The sequence below is a fragment of the Mastigoproctus giganteus genome, chromosome 3 (assembly GCF_048544385.1).
Source record: "Mastigoproctus giganteus isolate SK-2022 chromosome 3, ASM4854438v1, whole genome shotgun sequence".
Classification (NCBI taxonomy): Eukaryota; Metazoa; Arthropoda; class Arachnida; order Uropygi; family Thelyphonidae; genus Mastigoproctus; species Mastigoproctus giganteus.
Genome location: NC_143577.1, coordinates 71,292,676 through 71,312,823, shown reverse-complemented (window position 1 = coordinate 71,312,823; position 20,148 = coordinate 71,292,676). Strand labels below are relative to the sequence as shown.

The 20,148-nt window shown below is 39.0% G+C and overlaps 1 protein-coding gene across 1 annotated transcript in view; it reads left to right on the top strand.

Moving 5' to 3' along the window:
• LOC150088075 (tetraspanin-6-like) overlaps positions 1-20,148 on the top strand; it is a 167,994-nt gene that overhangs the window by 123,748 nt on the left and 24,098 nt on the right. The window contains exon 5 of the mRNA XM_090370009.1: positions 8,765-8,893. Within this exon, the coding sequence (XP_090226135.1) occupies positions 8,765-8,851 (87 nt within the window). The 3' untranslated portion in view covers positions 8,852-8,893. The remainder of the gene's footprint in view (positions 1-8,764; positions 8,894-20,148) is intronic.

Here is a 20,148-nt window from a genome sequence, read left to right as displayed (position 1 = left end):
TCCCTTTCATTCTCTACCACTGTCAGTGTAGTACCACAGAGTTGATACGTTGCTCTGGGGTTGCTGTTTCCCATATGTAGTACTTTACATTTGTCAATGTTAAACTTCATTTGCCACCTCGAAGCCCATCTGCTCAACCTTTCCAAATCCTGTTGCAGCAGCATAGTGTCAGTAGTGTCCTTGACAACCCTGCCAACCTTCGTATCGTCTGCAAACTTGGACATTAAGCCTGATATACCATCATCAATATCATTTATAAATACAGAAAACAATAAAGGCCCCAATACTGAACCCTGAGGGACTCCACTAATAACATTAGTCCACGATGAGCAGTGTCCATTGATTACCACTCTCTGTCTTCTCCCCCTCAACCACCCCTTTATCCATAGCAGCAACTTGCCTCCAATGCCACACTGCTCCAATTTGTGCAGCAGTCTTCCATGTGCAACAGTATCAAAAGCCTTTCTAAGATCCAAGTATATAATATCAAAGTTATTCCCTGCATCCAGTTCTTTTGTGACTGCATCATAGTATCCAATCAAATTGGTCAGGCAAGACTTCCCCTTAACAAAACCATGCTGTGTCCTAGCTATAACTGAAGTCTTGTCTAGATGATCCTGCAGTGCTTCTTTCACCAGTGCCTCCATTAATTTTCCGGGAACAGAAGTTAAACTCACAGGTCTATAATTACTTGTGTCAGCCTTTGATCCCCCTTTGTGAATTGGGGTCACATTTGCACATCTCCAGTCAATGGGTACCTCCCCTGAGTCCAAGGAAGCTCTCATAATTATGGCTAAGGGTTTGCTTACCTCCTTTGCTGCCTCCATTAATATAACTGGATAGATCCCATCCACCCCAGGTGCCTTTCTTGTGTTTATCTTCAACAATTTCTCCTCCACTTTGCTCTCAGTTATTACAAGATTCTCTAGCTTACTGCTAGAGTTGAATACACCTCTGGCATTCCCCTCGCTGAATAACTCCTCATGTGTGAATGTCGATGCAAAATATTCATTTAGTTTGTTAGCTACCCGAGCAGGGTCATCAACAGTTGACCCATCGATCTCAAGTGGACCAATCTGATTCATCCCCTTCCTTCTAGAGTTTACATAAGTAAAGAACTCTTTGCTGTTTTTCTTCGCATCCCTTGCCAAGGATCTCTCGTAATCTGCCTTCGCCTGCCTAACCTCCTTTGTAACTTGGTTACAGATCAACTTGTATCTATCATAGGCGTCCGTGTCACGTGTTAATTTGTATGTATCCCATGCATTTTTCTTCTCTGCCATATGCCTCATTAGTTCATCTGACAACCATTTAGGCCTAAACCTTGAACAATATTTCTTACTTGGTATGTAAAGCCTAGTAGCTTCCACGATAGGTTCTTTGAATGCTTCCCATTTTGAATTTGCTGTTGGCAATATCATCAGTTGATCCCACTGTATAGAATTTAAATACTGTCTCAGTCCATTGTAGTCGCCTTTACGAAAGCAATACCCCTTCCCTTTACCCCTAATGGTAGTTACCTCTTTGAGTAACTCCCACTTCAGCACACTGTGATCACTGCCACCAAGTGGTTCATTTATTTGCAGATTCTTAATGCATGAAGAATCACTACTGATAATCAAATCAAGAGTATTACTCCCTCTAGTTGCCTCCCGAACATGCTGATGTAGAAAACAATCATCCAATAAATCCACAAAAGCCTTGCTACTGTGTGAGTGACCAGCCCCCAAATTCCAGTCAATATCTGGGAAATTAAAATCCCCCATTATAAGACTCTCTGATTTACTGGCCCACTCTATTTCTCCGAACAGTTTCTTATTATACTCATCAGAGTCATTAGGCCTATAGCACACTCCTACTCTCAATTTTGATCTCCCAATGCTTATGTCACACCAAACTGACTCGACACTGCACTGTCCAGCGATGTCGACTGGCTTCACTTCCTTGGATTTTATGTGTTTTTTAACTAATAGCATAACCCCTCCTCCCTTCCTATCCTGTCTATCCTTTCTGTAGACTTTGTACTCCCCAAATTCCAGTTCTGCATTTCTTATATCTGTGTGACACCACGTCTCTGAAATCCCCACAATATCTGCCTTTGATGTTTTGAGCAATACCTCAAATTCATCAAATTTATTTACTAAACTCCTAGCATTGGTGTACACACAAGTATACATGCACCTGTTCTTTTTCTTAGCTACCCTAACACAACCCATGTGTTTACTTGTACCCCAATGATTCCCAGCAGTCTCTGAAATATCCTGCATCTTATTTTCCAGGCTGCGGCTCATTCCAATAGAAGCAGTGCAAGAATCACTTTCACCTCTGCCAGTGGCTACTGTTAATCTATTAGTCCTTGTATCCCCCCAATCTAGCAGTTTTCCGACCCACCTAACATTGCCTCGATAGCATCAGCAAACATTCTTGCACCCTTTCTATTTAAGTGTATCCCATCCCTGTAGAAGCAGTCTCTCCTGTTAACAAGTACAGACCAGGCTGAAAAAAATTCTACCCCTTGAGCCCTGCACAATCTTTCCAGGGCCGAATTGATTGACAGGGCTCTCATCATATACTCCCTCCTATCGTGTCTGGGCAGAATTGCAGACACTTTCAATTTCAACCCTAATTCACGGCTTTTTTTCATCAGTGACCTGTACTTGTCAAGTAATTCCGCCGGTCTCCTACTCTTAATGTCATTTGTGCCAACGTGTACAACTATATCACCTTTTGTGCCCTTAAAAGATGATATCCGCTCTACAACATCATCAACTTTTGCCCCTGGCAGACATACCCTGGTCCTATTCCACCTATCCTTTTTACAAAGCATGTTTCCCGTTTCCCTGACAATAGAGTCACCAACAACTACTAGTTCCTTTGGGACCAGCGCATTCTGCCTTGGGGGTTGCCGCTGTGTTCCGCGATGACCAAGTGCAAGCTCTGGCATTGGTGTGGGCAGCTGAGAGCTTGATGGGCCCCTCACTTGTAATCCTTCGAGGGCATCCACCCTATCCTTCAAGCTCTCATATAGGCCCATAACAACGCTGAGTTGTCGCCTTATCTCCTTACACTCCTTGCATCGCACACACACAAAGACATCCCCCATGGCAGTATCATGTCCCATACTTGACTGCTCCGCAAACATCAAGCAAATAGTGCATCTTACAAGGCTGTGATTCAGAGGACAACTGCCCCCCTCAGTTCTCCCCTGGGCCACAGCATTCCCATTAGCTTGAGCCCTTTGCTTTGCTGCTCTGGTTTGAGTCATGATTTAGATTTACTTTCAATAAAATTTCAATTTCTGTACAAAATTAAATCCTAAACTTGTATCCAAACACAGTTATAACGCTATATTTATGTTTCAGTAACGAGTGTTATCTACGGAATATTTACGTTTCAGTAACGAGTGTTATCTACGAAATATTTACGTTTTAGTAACGAGTGTTATCTGCGAAATCCCTTTATATAACTTTCGTATCAAGTTATGTATTAATTATGTTTTTACTAATTATTTATGTTACGTAACCTAAGTGGTTATATGTATAATTAATTATGTTAAATAAAATTAATTATATTACGTTTGTAATCTAAGTCGTTATATGTATTTATTTAAACGTACAATTTAACTGCTAACGAAGTTCAACTAACGCTATCTAGTACGGTATATCGTATCACAAAGGCGGGAAAATTACGAACGGTTAGCGGAGTTGAAACACGTGGAAACCTTTACCGATACTTTTATGCAATTACAAGGCCGAGTAAAGAATAAATACACCAAATTAATCAGAAAATCACAAAATAATGTTATACTACTAAATTTAAATCAAAAGTTTTAGAAAAACAATAATTTCAAATCAATAAATAAGAAAAATCCACTTATCGGCTTTGAAAACGACCGTCTCTAGTAGCCTCGTCAGCAGACCCGTTAGCAGACAGGGGCTTGAACCCCGGTCTACTCAAGGAGCATGTGCTACTGCACTCCCGCTCCTGACCACTTGGCTAAGGAGGCCTCTTTTGGAGTATCAGAGGCCCCTTTTGGAGTTTTTTGGAGTATCAGCAACTTATACCATATTAGCATTACCATTAGTAGAGAAAGCAAGCTTATACAGCATCAGTAAAAAAAAAACCTTCCCATTTCACCGAACCACTCTCTCCAAATATTTGTCTAGTTCTGCCGTGAGTTTATTTAAGCTGTCAACTTCTGCAACAACAGATGGAAGTTTGTTCCAGCAATCAACCACCCGCTGGCTAAATGCAAATTTCCATACATCTATTCTACAACTGTCTTTCCTTAGTTTGAATTTATGTCCCTCAGGTGATTAATCTAGGCAAGAGGAAGAAGAATCCCATCAGCACTGAGCTTGCTGAAACAATTCAAGGCTTTAATACATCTCAGTCAGATCACCTCACAGTGCCTAGTCTTCAGACACTGCAATTTGCATAAATTAAGAAGCCTTTCTTTGTAAGAGCAACCCTTTGTTCCATTCACCAATCTCATTGCCCTTCTCTGTACTTGTTCCAGCAGATCTACATGCTTGCTAAAATGAGGCCTCCAGACCTGTATGCAGTACTTAAGGTGTGGCCTGGCCATTTCCTTATACAAGGGGATAATCGCCTCCTTATCCATGCTAGAAAAATTCCTGTATATCATTGGCAAGTACCATGAGCTACTCTTGCAGATTGTCTGCACTGCTCAGAAAACTTCATATTTGACTGCATCATTACACCCAGGTCTTTTTCATTCTCCCTCACCCTGAGTTTAGTACCACACAGTTGATATGTTACTCTGAGATTATTGCTACCCATATGCAGTACTTTACATTTGTCAACATTAAACTTCAGTTGCCACTTCTCAGCTCATCTGCTTAATTTTTTTATATCCCGTTGCAGTAGCACACTGTCATTAGCGTCATTAACAACCCTACCAACCTTCGTATCATCTGGAAATGCTTGATATACCTTCATCGATATCATTGATAAATCAAAACAACAATGGGCCCAAAACTGAACTCGGAGAGACTTTTGCTCCAATGTGCATTATGGCATGGTTGTTTTAAAGTGTGTGTTCACAGGCTGAAAAACCTAGAATAACTCATGCAAAAACTCTCCTCCTTTACCTGAGATTGTCTAACTGCAGTCTTGATTGAAGAGGGCTTTAGAAATTCACTATTTATCGATGGTGTTTGAACCCACACCTCTTCAAATGGGTGATGTGACCAAATCACTATACTGTCATGACAGACAACAGAATGTTTTATTCTACTTACAGATGATCTGTTCTAGCATTTATAATTGGATGATGGCATGGAAAACAGTTCTGAATATAGTCTGTTTTTAGCATTAGCATTAGTAGAGGCATATGATGCAAGAAAAGCAAGCTTATGCAGCATCACCCAAAAAAAAAAAAAAAAACTTCCACCACCCCTTTGTTCATTCGAAATACCTGTCCAGCTGAGCCTTAAATTTATTTAGGCTATCAACTTCCACAACAAGGGATGGAAGTCTGTTCCACCAACCAACTACCCGCTGGCTAAAGGCAAATTTCCACACATCTATCCTACATCTGTTTTTCCTCAATTTGAATTTTTGCCCTCTCAGGTGATTATTCTGAGCAAGAGGAAGAATCCCATCAGTATTGAGCTTGCTCAAACCATTCAAGGCTTTATACACCTCTATCAGATCACCTCGCCAGTGCCTAGTTTCCAGACACTGTAATTTGCAAAACTTAAGCCTTTCTTCATAAGAGCAACCCTTTGTTCTATTCACTAATCTTGTTGCCCTTCTCTGTACTCATTCCTTCTTGAAATGAGGCCTCCAGACCTGTATGCAGTACTCAAGGTGTGGCCTGACCATTGTCTTATACAAGGGAATAATCACCTCCCTATCCCTGCTTGAAAAATTCCTGTATATCATTGACAAGACATCATGAGCTACTCTTGCAGCTTGTCTGCACTGCTCAGAGAACTTCATATCTGCCTGCACAATTACCCCAAGGTCCTTTTCATTCTCTGCCACTGTCGGTATAGTACCACAGAGTTGATACGTTGCTCTGGGGTTACTGTTTCCCCATATGTAGTACCTTACATTTGTCAATGTTAAACTTCATTTGCCACCTCTCAGCCCATCTGCTCAACCTTTCCGGATCCTGTTGCAGCAGCATAGCATCAGTATTGTCCTTAACAACCCTACCAACCTTTGTATCATCTGCAAACTTGGACATTAAGCTTGATATACCATCATCATTATCATTTATAAATACAGAAAACAACAATGGACCTAACACTGGACCCTGAGGAACTCCACTAATAACATTTGTCCACATTGAGCAGTGTCCATTGATCACCACTCTCTGTCTTCTGCCATTCAACCATCCCTTTATCCATAGCAGCAATTTGCCACCAATGCCACACTGCTGCAATTTGTGCAGTAGTCATCCATGAGCAACAGTATCAAAAACCTTTCTAAGATCCAAATATATAATATCAAAGTTATTTCCTGCATCGTTTTTTTGTGACTACATCATAGTATCCAATGAAATTGGTCAGGCAAGACCTTCCCTTAACAAAACCATGCTGTGTCTGAGCTATAACTGAATTCTTGTCTAGATGATCCTGCAGTGCTTCTTTAACTAGTGCCTCCATTAATTTTGCTGGAACAGAAGTTAAACTAACAGGTCTATAATTACTTGTGTCAGCCTTTGATCCTCCTTTGTGAATTGAGGTTACATTTGCACATCTCCAGTCTATGGGTACCTCCCCTGAGTCCAAAGAAGCTCTCATAATTATGGCTAGGGGTTTGCTTACTTCCTTTGCTGCCTCCTTTAATATAACTGGATAGATCCCATCCACCCCGGGTGCCTTTTTTATGTTTATCTTCAACAATTTCTCCCCCACTTTCCTCTCAGTTATTACAAAATCATCTAGCTCACTGCCATTGTTCACTTCACCTACAGCATTCCCCTTCCTGAATAACTCCTCATGTGTGAATGTAGATGCAAAATACTCGTTTAGAGTGTTAGCCACCTGAGCAGGATCCTCAACTGTTCAACCATCAATATCCAGTGGCCCAATCTGATTCATCCCTTTCCTTCTTGAGTTTACATAGGTAAAGAACTCTTTTCTGTTTTTCTTTGCATCCTTTGCCAAAGATTTCTCATAATCTGCCTTTGCCTGCCTAATCTCCTTTGTGACTTGGTTACAAACCAGCTTATATCTATCATAGGCTTCCATGTCACCCATTAATTTGTATATATCCCATGCATTTTTCTTCTCTGCCATATGTCTCATTAGTTCATCTGACATCATCAAATGTATTATAATAAAATACATATACACAGTACATTCAAAAAGTTCCTGGAATTGCACATTGGTATTTAAATTGTTTGCGCTACAGCCATATGGTTTTGTGAAGCATTGATGGTGACCTTGGTGTGCACACATGCCAAGTTGGAAATGGCACGACCAATTCACTCATGTCACAGCTGATTGATTGCAGAATATTGCGATTTGAACAGCATGCCAACATCAAATTCTTCTTTAAACTTGGGAAAAGTGCTACAGAGATGCTGCAATTATTACAGGAAGTTTGTGAAGATGATGCTTTGAAGAAAACAGCAATTTATGAGTGGTTTAATCAGTTTAAAAATGGAAGGGAAACAATAAAACCTTGCAGTGGATACTCTTTAATATCATAAAATTATGAAAATGTCACAAAAGTGAAAGAACTCTTGTGTGAAGTGATAGGTAAATGAGGGTTGTTGAGATTGCTCACAAAGTTGGACTGTTTGTAAGCTCAATATGCAAGATTTAGGGATGCATTGCATGCTTGCACAGTTTGTTCTATGCTTGCTTTTGAACAATCAAATGGATTGCACAGAAGCTATCGCAGGTGATTTGTTTGAAAAATCTACACAGGATCCAAGCTTTCTAAGAAAAGTTGTCACTGGGGGTAAGAGTTAGGTATTCGCCTACAACCCTGAGACCAAGTTAGAATCATCCAAATGGCACACAAAAATGTCCTCATGGACCAAGAAGTCTTGTGCAACAAAATCCCTTGTCACAGTCTTGCTGATTGTTTTTTGATGATGAGGGCATAGTACATCATGAATTAGTAACTAGGGAGAGAAGCATTACTGCTGCTTACTATGTTGAGGTTTTGACACATTTTCATGAGAATGTGAGGCAAAGATGACCTCAAAAAATGAAAACAGAGGATCACTGGATCCTGCACCATGACAATGTGCCAAGTTACATGGCAGTGGCAGTTCAACAGCTCTTGGCTGTTAATAAAAAAAAAAATGTCATGCAAAAGCCTCTCTACTCCTCTGACCTTAGCTTGTTCCCTAAACTGAAAATGGGGCTTCGGGATTGATGTTTTGCTACAATGGATAACATCAAAGCAAACATAGAAATGGCCTTTCATGAACGAAAAAAAAAACAGTTTCAAATCTTTGGAAGACTGGTGTGTGCGTGCGTGCGTGCACAGAAGGAAGGTACATTGAAAGTGATTAGGTTACTAAGTCTAACAGTTCACTCAATAAACTTTTATAGTAAAATTCTGGGAATGTTTTGAAGGTACCTTTGAAGGTATAATAAATACTCATCTTTGAAGAGGAGCTTTTAAAGAAAACCATTAAAAGTTGAACTCTGGTATAGCAATAAATCCATAGTTTACCCTGCAACTGCTTTCACAACTATAGTACTATCTAAGTATGTACATTTTATTTTTTAAACATTCAGTAACAAATAATGTACTATTTTACTTGCAGCTTGTAGCAATAGCTTGCACTTTTATTCTTGCTGCTATTGAAAAGAAAAGATTCACGAATACACCATCAGCGGTTACAACTTCATAAGATGATGGCATGATATTGTCATAAGATGTAATTAAGTTAAAAGTAAGTATGGCTTAATAAATTTAACTGGTCTTAAGAACTATAACACGGTAGAATAACTTTTTATTATTTGTAATTTTAGTACAGAGTAGAATAGCTTTTTATCACATTTTAAAAAAAATCTTGGAATATTTTTCAATTTTGCATGCTGTTTAGAATATATTAATGGCAAATACTTCAATTCATATAGCTTGAAGTACTTAGTACTTGAAGGTGAGAAGTACAAAGATGCCGATTTAAAATACTAACATCCCCTTTGAGAAAAAGGCACATTTTGCATATTAATGTATTGTTTGTTGAATTAATGATTAAAAAAATGTGCTGAAAATAATATGATTGGCTGTTATTCTCAGTTAGTCTGAAGTGTGGTAATGCAGAGTAGAGTGGTATTTTGAGCAGGAGTGCTTTGTGACATCCAGGGCCATGTAAAGGTACTTGGGGGTCTGGATGCAAAAGGGGTTAAGGGACCTCATTTATTTATGTTGAGACTTTGATGGCTCCGTCAATTTGGATCCCCTAAATCGGGGACTCTGGTACTGTGCATCCAGTGCACCCCCCCCCTCATTTGCATGGCCCTGGTGATATTAAATAATACCACTGTTTAGTTTTCATGGGAATTTCTGGAAAATTTGATATAGTTTAATCACCAAGATTTCAGAAAATTTGCATGGTAACAAGTAAGTGAATGTGGAGAATTTCAAAAGAAACTTTGCCAGAACCATGCAATGACTAAAGTCTCATTTATCAATATCTTATGGTTTTAATGTAACTGAAATAAATTTTGTTCTCGATTAACTTGTGAAGAGTGTGAAGTGGAATGTGTATACTGATTGCGTTACATTCTGGTAAAATCACTATTAAAATTTATTTGGTGATAATATGCATTGGAGCCTGCATTATGGTTGAGCCAAATTGGGTTGAAGTGCTTGTACTGTAGCAAGCATTACAACTCTGTTGAACAGTGAATTAAATAATCATTATTAATATCCTGTATATGAGAGTAAAGCACTGCCTAGGTGTTTATTAAGAAACAATCTTAATTTGTATGAGGAAATGATGACTGATATGACTTCCTTAACAAAACACATTTGAATGAAGAAATAAGGATATTAACATACAAAAGGCTGACAGAAGCAAGAATCAAATAATTATTTCGAATAAAACAGATTATCTATATAAACTGGAATTTACAAATACATATAAAAATACAAATACAGGCACTCCCCAACTATGTAATACTCGACTTACACAAATTAGACTTTACGTAAGTTTTTGCTGACTGGTGCAAACTGATAAAAATATGGAAATGAGGTATTGTGAAAATATGAACCTAATAACACTGTTTTTTTTTTTTTTTTTTTTTGGAATTCGTTCCAAGTCCTTGGAAGTTGAAAATTTCGCTATATTACTAAGCTATTTATCATGGAAATTACACTACCCTTTCATCATTATCATACTGTTCCTGTTATAAGAATCAATTTTGAATCCCTTTGTGATATTTTTCTAAAGCACATTTCTGGAGTTCACGAACATAAAACAATAAAAACAACTTGCACTTTCCGGTTTATTGGGCTTTTCTGTTAGTGAAATCTATTATAAACTGATAGTAAACTCGATCTCATTGTATTTACAATAATACCAATAACTGCAATTGTGTGGGTTTCTTCTTCACTGAAATCTTCAATCATATAAAAAACAAATTTTCAGAAACTTCTGTTCATTCCTATTTATGTATTACAATGGTGAAGGGAAATTGACCAATGGAAAGTGCCAGTGGTGGTAGTGCCAGGAAATGAAACAAAATTGATTTAGAAATGAAGATGAAAATGATTAAGACGTACGAAGCAGGACAAAATTTGTCATCTATTGCACGGGAATTAGGTCTCGCTGCTTTAACATTGAATACTAGTTTAAAGGGCAGTGCACGTATAAAAGAATGTGTTACAGGATCACTGCACTTAAGATCAATAGTGATCACAAAACAGCATTCAGGTGCTATATCGAAGATGGAAAAGTTATTAATAATATGGATGAAAAATCAGATTCAGAAGCGAGTGCCCCTGAGTCTAATGGCCATTCAAGCAAAAGCAAGAAGTATTTATGATGATATTAAGGATAAGTATGGTGAACACCAAGCCAAGTTTGTAGCAAGCAATGGGTGGTTTAATAGGTTCAACCATCATGCTGGTTTCTGCAACATTAAAGTATGCATTGAAGTCACCAGTGCCGATTCTGCAGCTGCAAAAAAATTTTGTGGTGTGTTGGAAAAAATTATTGATGAAGGCGGCTTTTCAATGCAGCAAATTTTTAACATTAGCATTAGTAGAGGCATATGATGCAAGAAAGCAAGCTTATGCAGCATCAGCCAAAAAAAAAAAAAAAAAAAAAAAAACCCTATCACTTCACCCCTCCGTTCGTTCGAAATACCTGTCCAGCTGAGCCTTAAATTTATTTAGGCTATCAACTTCCACAACAAGAGATGGAAGTCTGTTCCACCAACCAACTACCCACTGGCTAAAGGCAAATTTCTGCACATCTATCCTGCATCTGTCTTTCCTCAATTTGAATTTATGCCCTCTCAGGTGATTATTCTGAGCAAGAGGCAGTATCCCATCAGCATTGAGCATGCTCAAACCATTCAACGCTTTGTACACCTCTATCAGATCACCTCGCCGGTGCCTAGTCTCCAGACACTGTAATTTGCAAAACTTAAGCCTTTCTTCGTAAGAGCAACCCTTCGTTCCGTTCACTAACCTTGTTGCCCTTATCTGTACTCGTTCCAGCAGCTCTACATCCTTCTTCAAATGAGGCATCCAGACCTGTATACAGTACTCAAGGTGTGGCCTGACCATTGCCTTATACAAGGGAATAATCACCTCCCTATCCCTGCTAGAAAAATTCCTGTATATCATTGATAATACACCATGAACTACTCTTGCAGCCCGTCTGCACTGCTCAGAGAACTTCATATCTGCCTGCACAATTACCCCCAGGTCCTTTTCATTCTCCACCACTGTCAGTGTAGTACTAAAGAGTTGATATGTTGCTGTTTCCCATATGTAGTACTTTACATTTGTCAATGTTAAACTTCATTTGCCACCTCTCGGCCCATATGCTCAACCTTTCCAGATCCTGTTGCAACAGCATAGCGTCAGTAGCGTCCTTTACAACCCTGCGAACCTTTGTATCATCTCCAAACTTGGACATTAAGCTTGATATACCATCATCGATATTATTTATAAATACAGAAAACAACAATGGACCCAACACTGAACCCTGAGGGACTCCACTAATAACATTAGTCCACGATGAGCAGTGTCCATTAATTACCACTCTCTATCTTCTGCCACTCAACCATCCCTTTATCCATAGTAACAATTTGGCACCAATGCCACACTGCTCCAATTTGTGCAGCAGTCTTCCATGTGCAACAGTATCAAAAGCCTTTCTAAGATCCAAATATATAATATCAAAGTTATTCCCTGCATCCAATTCTTTTGTGACTACATCATAGTATCCAATCAAATTGGTCAGGCAAGACCTTCCCTTAACAAAACCATGCTGTGTCTGAGCTATAACTGAATTCTTGTCAAGATGATCCTGCAGTGCTTCTTTAACCAGTGCTTCCATTAATTTTCCTGGAACAGAAGTTAAACTCACAGGTCTATAATTACTTGTGTCAGCCTTTGATCCTCCTTTGTGAATTGGGGTTACATTGGCACATCTCCAGTCTGTGGTTACCTCCCCTGAGTATAAGGAAGCTCTCATAATTATGGCTAATGGAGTGCTTACTTCCTTTGCTGCCTCCTTTAATATAACTGGATAGATCCCATCCATCCCAGGTGCCTTTCTTGTATTTATCTTCAACCATTTCTCCTCCACTTTACTCTCAATTATTACTAGATCATCTAGCTCACTGCCAGTGTTTACTTCATCTATGGCATTCCCCTTCCTGAACAACTCCTCATGTGTGAATGTAAATGCAAAATATTGATGTAGTTTGTTAGCTACCTGAGCAGGATCATCAACAGTTGAACCATCGATATCAAGTGGACCAATCTGATTCATCCCCTTCCTTCTAGAGTTTAGATAAGTAAAGAATTCCTTTCTGTTTTTCTTTGCATCCCTTGCCAAAGATTTCTCATAATCTGCCTTCGCCTGCCTAACCTCCTTTGTAACTTGGTTACAGATCAACTTGTATCTATCATAGGCTTCTGTGTTACATATTAATTTATATGTATCCCATGCATTTTTCTTCTCTGCCATATGTCTCATTAGTTCATCTAACATCCATTTAGGCCTGAACCTTGAACAATATTTCTTAGTTGGTATGTAAAGCCTAGTAGCTTCCAAAATAAGTTCTTTGAATGCCTCCCATTTTGAGTTTGCTGTTGGTAACATCATCAGTTGGTCCCACTGTACAGAATTTAAATACTGTCTAAGACCATCGTAGTCGCCTTTACGAAAGCAGTAACCCTTCCCTTTACCCCTGACGGTAGTTACCTCCTTGAGTAAATCCCACTTCATTCAGCACACAGTGATCACTGCCACCTAGTGGTTCCTGTATCTGCAGATTCTTAATGCATGAAGAATCACTACTGATAATCAGATCAAGAGTATTGCTCCCTCTTGTTGCCTCACGAACATGCTGATGTAGAAAACAATCATCCAATAAATCCACAAAAGCCTTGCTAGTGTGCGAGTGACCAACCCACAAATTCCAGTCAATATCTGGGAAATTAAAATCCCCCATTATAAGACTCTCTGATTTACTGGCCCACTCTATTTCCTTGTACAATATCTTATTATACTCATCAGAGTCATTAGGCCTATAGCACACTCCTACTCTCAATTTTGATTTCCCTATGCTTATGTCACACCAAACTGACTGCCCTGTCCATCGATGTCAACTGGCTTCACTTCCTTGGACTTTATGTGTTTCTTAATTAATAGCATAACCCCTCCTCCCCTCCTGTCCTGTCTATCCTTTCTATACACATTGTATTCCCCAAATTCCAGTTCCGCATTACTTATATCTGTGTGACACCACGTCTCTGATATCCCAACAATATCTGCCTTTGATGTTTTGAGCAATACCTCAAATTCATCAAATTTATTTACCAAACTCCTAGCATTGGTGTACACGCAGGTATACATGCACCTGTTTCTATTCTTAGCTACCCTAACACAACCCATGTGTTTACTTGTACCGCAATGACTCCCAGCAGTCTCTGAAATATCCTGCATCTTGTTTTTCAGGCTTCTGCTCATTTCAATAGAAGCAGTGCAAGAATCACTTCCACCTCTGCCAGTGGCTACTGTTAATCTATTAGTCCTTGTATCCCCCCCCAACTAGCAGTTTTCCGACCCACCTAACACTGCCTCGACAGCATCAGCAAAAATTCTTGCACCCTTTTATTTAAGTGTATCCCATCCCTGTAGAAGCAATCTCTCCTGTTAACAAGTACAGTCCAGGCTGAAAAAAATTCTACCCCTTGAGCCTTGCACAATCCCTCCAGGGCCGAATTGATCGACAAGGCTCTCATCATATACTCCCTCCTATCGTGTCTGGGCAGAATTGCAGACACTTTCAAATTCAACCCTAATTCACGGCTATTTTTCAACAGTGACCTGTACTTGCTAAGTAATTCCGCCGGTCTCCTACTCTTAATATCATTAGTGCCAACGTGTACAACTATATCACCTTTTGTGCCCTTAAAAGATGATATCCGCTCTACAACGTCATCAACCTTTGCCCCTGGCAGACATACCCTGGTCCTATTCCACCTATCCTTTTTACAAAGCATGTTCCCCGTTTCCCTGACAATAGAGTCACCAACAACTACTAGTTCCTTTGGGACCAGCGCATTCTGCCTAGGGGGCTGCCTCTGTGTTGCCTGATGACCAAGTGCAAGCTCTGGCGTTGATGTGGGCAGCTGAGAGCTTGATGGGCCCCTCAAATAAAATAGAAAGTTTCATTTAGCTAGAATAAATCCAGGAAACGCGATGGAAAGGGAGTATTAAGTTTTAAAAATAGTAAGTATTATGATTGAATATTTAGTTTGAATGTAATAAAGGTTAAAGTTGGAGAAACACTAGATTTTGGATGGGGAACGTATGTGTTAAATAGTGGCTAAATGGAAACAAGAAATTACAAATAACATAAGAGAGCAAACAGGGACAGCAACCAAGACTGGGGAGGGGGTGCCATTTGCGAATGGGCGAGAAAGGGATTACTAAGGGCAAGAACAATAGGACCGTGAAACTGGGTTACGAAGCATCCCCTTTGATCTAAGCCACCATTAGGAAGTAAACAGGAAATGAGTGGACATCCAGTGTTTGCGTAAAAAGAAAATGGCGTCAGGTTGGCTGATATTTGGGTAAGTTGGCCATATTTAGCAGAGGAAGTGTGAACACGAAACTAGATTTTTGGAGATGACCGGCAAACATGAAAAGGTCATACTGCCATGTGAAAATAGATAAGAAGATTGCAGGAGAAGGGTTTGGTTTGTGCACAGAGGAGAGGGTTGTGGTCAGATGTTTTAGCAAATAGAAAGGAATGAAAAATTAAACAGAGTATGGGGATTGGTTGCGAGTCCTGGGGAAGGCGTTCCAAACTTCGGAGAAGAGAAAGGTTGGGAGAAGAGAGAGAGAGAGTTTTGTAGAGGTACGTGGGAGAGAGTGGAGTGTAATGTTTTTTTTGTAAGTGCATGGGACAGAGTTAGGTAGGAGAGCTTAGTAATGTAGGCTGCTGGAACGGAAGGAGTGTAAGCCTGTCCGCCCTGAAGAAAAATCAAAGTGCCCAGGAAAGGAGCATAAGTCTGTCTGCCACAAAGAAGAATCAGAGTGCCCAAGAAGTGAACGTAAGCCTGTCCGCCAGAAGGAAACCTGAGAGCAAGGAATGTGGAATCAGCGACCAATTCGGAATGTGTCTGTTCCTATTTTTCTTTGAATCTTGAACTTAAGGACTCAAAATCTAAACTCTGTAAGGAATTTAGTGATAGTCCTTTCTAAGAAAAATTCCGGTTGTATTAGGCAAGTTAGTTACTAAAGTTGAGATAAATGTAATAAATGTCAATGATCGTGAATAATGAAGGGGTAGTACAGGGGTAAATAAAGGGAGAGAATAAAGGAATTAGTAAGAAAATATATGCATAGGGGGAGTACTCCGAGGATATGTTAGCCTATATCATCATTAATTTAAACCAGGTGCCAACACATGATAACATAACAGATGATGTGTGGAGAGAAAGAAATTTTATTGTTGAGAAACCTCTCGAGTAAAGAGCCTGACTAAGATGATAACTATAGAGTAACTAAGGTAGAATGGGTGATCTATAGTGAATATTATTGATGTAAGAGGATACATGTTGTAATATATTTCATGTGTTAAAGGTTAAAAAAAATAATAAGAGAAAAAAATGAGTTTACTGATGTAAATGATAAAAATTGGTAATGGAAAGGCATGATTAGGTAATCAGTGATGATTTGTAATAAGATACAACAGATACAAAGTGTTGTTGATAATTTGTAACGGAAAGGGAACGATGAGGGAGAGATAATGTATTGTACTAGTATGGTTCATATATATATATATATATATATATATATATGGAAATTGGTATGCATGTATGTAGTTTTTTTTTTTTTTTTTTTGTAAATGTATATAATGTTCATTAAAGGTTCGAAATTTTTTTTAAAAAAGTGTGTCTTTAATGTTCTGCTAACGCCCACTTTACACACCCTAGAATCAGTGGCATAGCTACCATGTAGGCAGACAAGGCAATTGCCTCCGGCCCCTAGAATGTAGAGTTTTCTGTGAATTGCAGTAAAGATTTGCATTTTGTGGACTGCTAGTGACTTTCTGTAGGGTGGAGGTAAAAAAAAAAAAAAAAAAAAAAAAACAAGGTACAAAAAGATGGGGAGGAACAAAAGAAAAGCAATCCCCTTAAGTTCTTTAGAAATTGTAACAGCAGTGCACAAAACTAGAGGTAAAACATGAACTGCACGCTAGCTGTTAGTTGTTTTCATAATTACTCGGGTTGTCACATTTTGACAGATGAGGAAACTAATGTGTTATGATGCGCTTAACCTAGTCAAAGCACTACCAGAAGAATTGAATTAGAACCAATTTACATATTCAATGAAAATCTGTAATCACGAATAGGAAAAAAAAAGATTGACAAATTTATATTACACAGAACAACATATTTTGGGTCATATCTTGTTACGGTCATGAAAGTCAGTTTAATTTATAGATTTTGGAGTGCTAAACATGGAGTGCTATGCTTAAAATGGCAGATTTGCTCTTTTCGAAAAAAAAGTAGTTTTTTATATTTATACAAGGTATTTTTTATTTAGGTGGCAGTAAGATGTGCCAACAAACATACCAGTATCAAACACGGGACCTTTTCGCCTTTCGCTTGTATTGATCTTCGGGAGCATCCCTTTTCACCACCCAACAATAATCAGCTAATATGGCGGCATTCCATTTGCTTTTGTATCTTTGTTCCATCGCTGCGATTTCTTGATGGAAGTGCTCACCACGTTTGTCGCTGATGACACCACAGTTTGGCAGGAAGAAACCCAGGTGTGAGTGCAAGAAATGTATCTTCAATGACATGTTTCACATCAGATCTCCCATAAGCTGCCTGTAGTGTCCAGCTTTAATATTTTTTAGCATTAGCATTAGTAGAGGCATATGATGCAAGAAAGCAAGCTTATGCAGCATCAGCCAAAAAAAAAAAAAAAAAAACTTCCACTTCACCCCTCTGTTCATTCAAAATACCTGTCCAGCTGAGCCTTAAATTTATTTAGGCTATCAACTTCTACAACAAGGGATGGAAGTCTGTTCCACCAACCAACTACCCGCTGGCTAAAGGCAAATTTCCGGACATCTGTCTTTCCTCAATTTGAATTTATGCCCTCTCAGGTGATTATTCTGAGCAAGAGGCAGAATCCCATCAGCATTGAGCATGCCCAAACCATTCAAGGCTTTATACACCTCTATCAGATCACCTCGCCAGTGCCTAGTCTCCAGACACTGTAATTTGCAAAACTTAAGCCTTTCTTCGTAAGAGCAACCCTTTGTTCTATTCACTAACCTTGTTGCCCTTTTCTGTACTCGTTCCAGCAGCTGTACATCCTTTTTGAAATGAGGCCTCCAGACCTGTATACAGTACTCAAGGTGTGGCCTGACCATTGCCTTATACAAGGGAATAATCACCTCCTTATCCCTGCTAGAAAATTCCTGTATATCATTGATAAGATACCATGAGCTACTCTTGCAGTCTGTCTGCACTGCTCAGAGAACTTCGTATCTGCCTGCACAATTACCCCCGGGTCCTTTTCATTCTCTACCACTGTCAGTTTAGTACCACAGAGTTGATATGTTGCTCTGGGGTTGCTGTTTCCCATAAAATTTCCTAGAAATTCCTAGGAAATTTCCTAGAAAACATTTCGAAAGGCTTTCCAGGTTGATTTTTCGCTATTACTAAGGACACATTCAAACTGTTCATCTTTGTAAAGTTGCCTAATTTGTGGACCAATGAAAGTGCCTGACTTATTCTTCTCTGTACTGCTAAGTACAGAGAAGATTAAGTCAGGCAGTCTCTGGTAGAGTTCCGGCATACTATGCAGTCCTGTTGTCTGGAATGTTGTATTATACAAAACGTAATATAAGAAGAAAATATATGAGATTAGAATCATGTCCTGATGAAAATAAAAGTTATAGTTACTCTGATATTAAAACAGATGAAAATTAGAATTTTAGAAGAAATTATGAAACAATGGCAAGAAAATTGGGACATTGTAGAAAAAGGTAGACAGACATATCAATTTCTACCTAAAGTTAATATAATTAATCTTAAGAAGAAACCATGGTTACAATTTGGTCTTCATGCAACATTCCTGATAACGGGACACAGACTTGCTAGATGATTGCACCAATTGGGGCTGTGAGAAAATGACTTACGTAGCTTTGGTGAATCAGAAACTTCAGACCATATAATGTTTGATTGTATAAATTATGTAGATTATAGACATGAGTTAGAAATATCTGCAGGTATCCTTGATAGGAAGGTATTATGGATTTTCTTTGAGGACAAAAGGCTTTTTGTATACTTTAACAATTTTATAGTTAAAGTCTTTAAGAGGAGAAATAATATCGAAAGAGATAGTAGAGGCCCACCTCCATGTGGCTAGGGACGGTAATTCCAGTGATTAAGATAGATGGAAAATCTCAAGATCAGTATCTTTCTCACAGGAGGCTAAGAGGCCAGTTTAAATTTTCGTGTTAATATTTTGCGTTAAAATTTTAAGACTCGGAATTATAAACCCATTAAGACCAAACCATGGATAGGCTTCGGCCTAGGTAATGGAGGCTTAATGGAAATGTACTGCTAAGGCTTGGGAATTTCTCTTGCAAGTTTATAAATGCAGGACCATTCACTTCCAAAGCCTACATGAAATTTTTCATGAGCCCCAGTTTGATGTGGAGTGGTGGAAGCAAAACTTTATTTATATCTACCATATGTTCAAATGCTACATTCTTCATTCCAGGCATTAATCATTTTCGTCGAGGCCAATTCCTCTTCTCGTAGTGAACGGTCCTGCATTCAATGGTCCTGGTTTGGTTTGATTTGTTGATGCAAGTGCTACTAGCATGGGCGTCTGCAGAGGAGGGAAAACAGGGCACTTGCCCCTCCCTGGGATCGAGTAAAAAATTCCACAAATTATAATCGTAAAAGTGATTGAGATATGCAACCTTACACCCTCGACCATGGGACGCTTTGTCTGCCTTAATTTTATTACGGGTTGGCTGGTTTTGGTCCTCAGCAGGGTAACCATAGAACACGAGTTTCATCTATTGCAGCAATAAAACACGTGTTCCTGTTTTTGGTTCATCGACTGATATTCCCAAAACTTTACCAGAAGTTTTGGAACATTTGCCACTATTTCCCTTCTATTAATTCGGCAATAACTATTGGTATGACATTACCTGTTACGACCTGTACCATTGAAAGAAGTTTCAGCACCTTGAGCCATGTTAAAACATGGTTAAGGTGTCCACTGTCGCAGAAACTCGCTTATCAGGTTTATGTATGATTAGTGTGCCGAGGAAGAAACTAGAAGAGGAGGCGGTAAAGAAGAAATTTATTGAAAATGTCATCAATAGGTTTGCAAGCGATAGACGGAGAATTCAATTCTTATACAATACGTGATTATTGAAATTATTATTATCTATATATATTAATTCT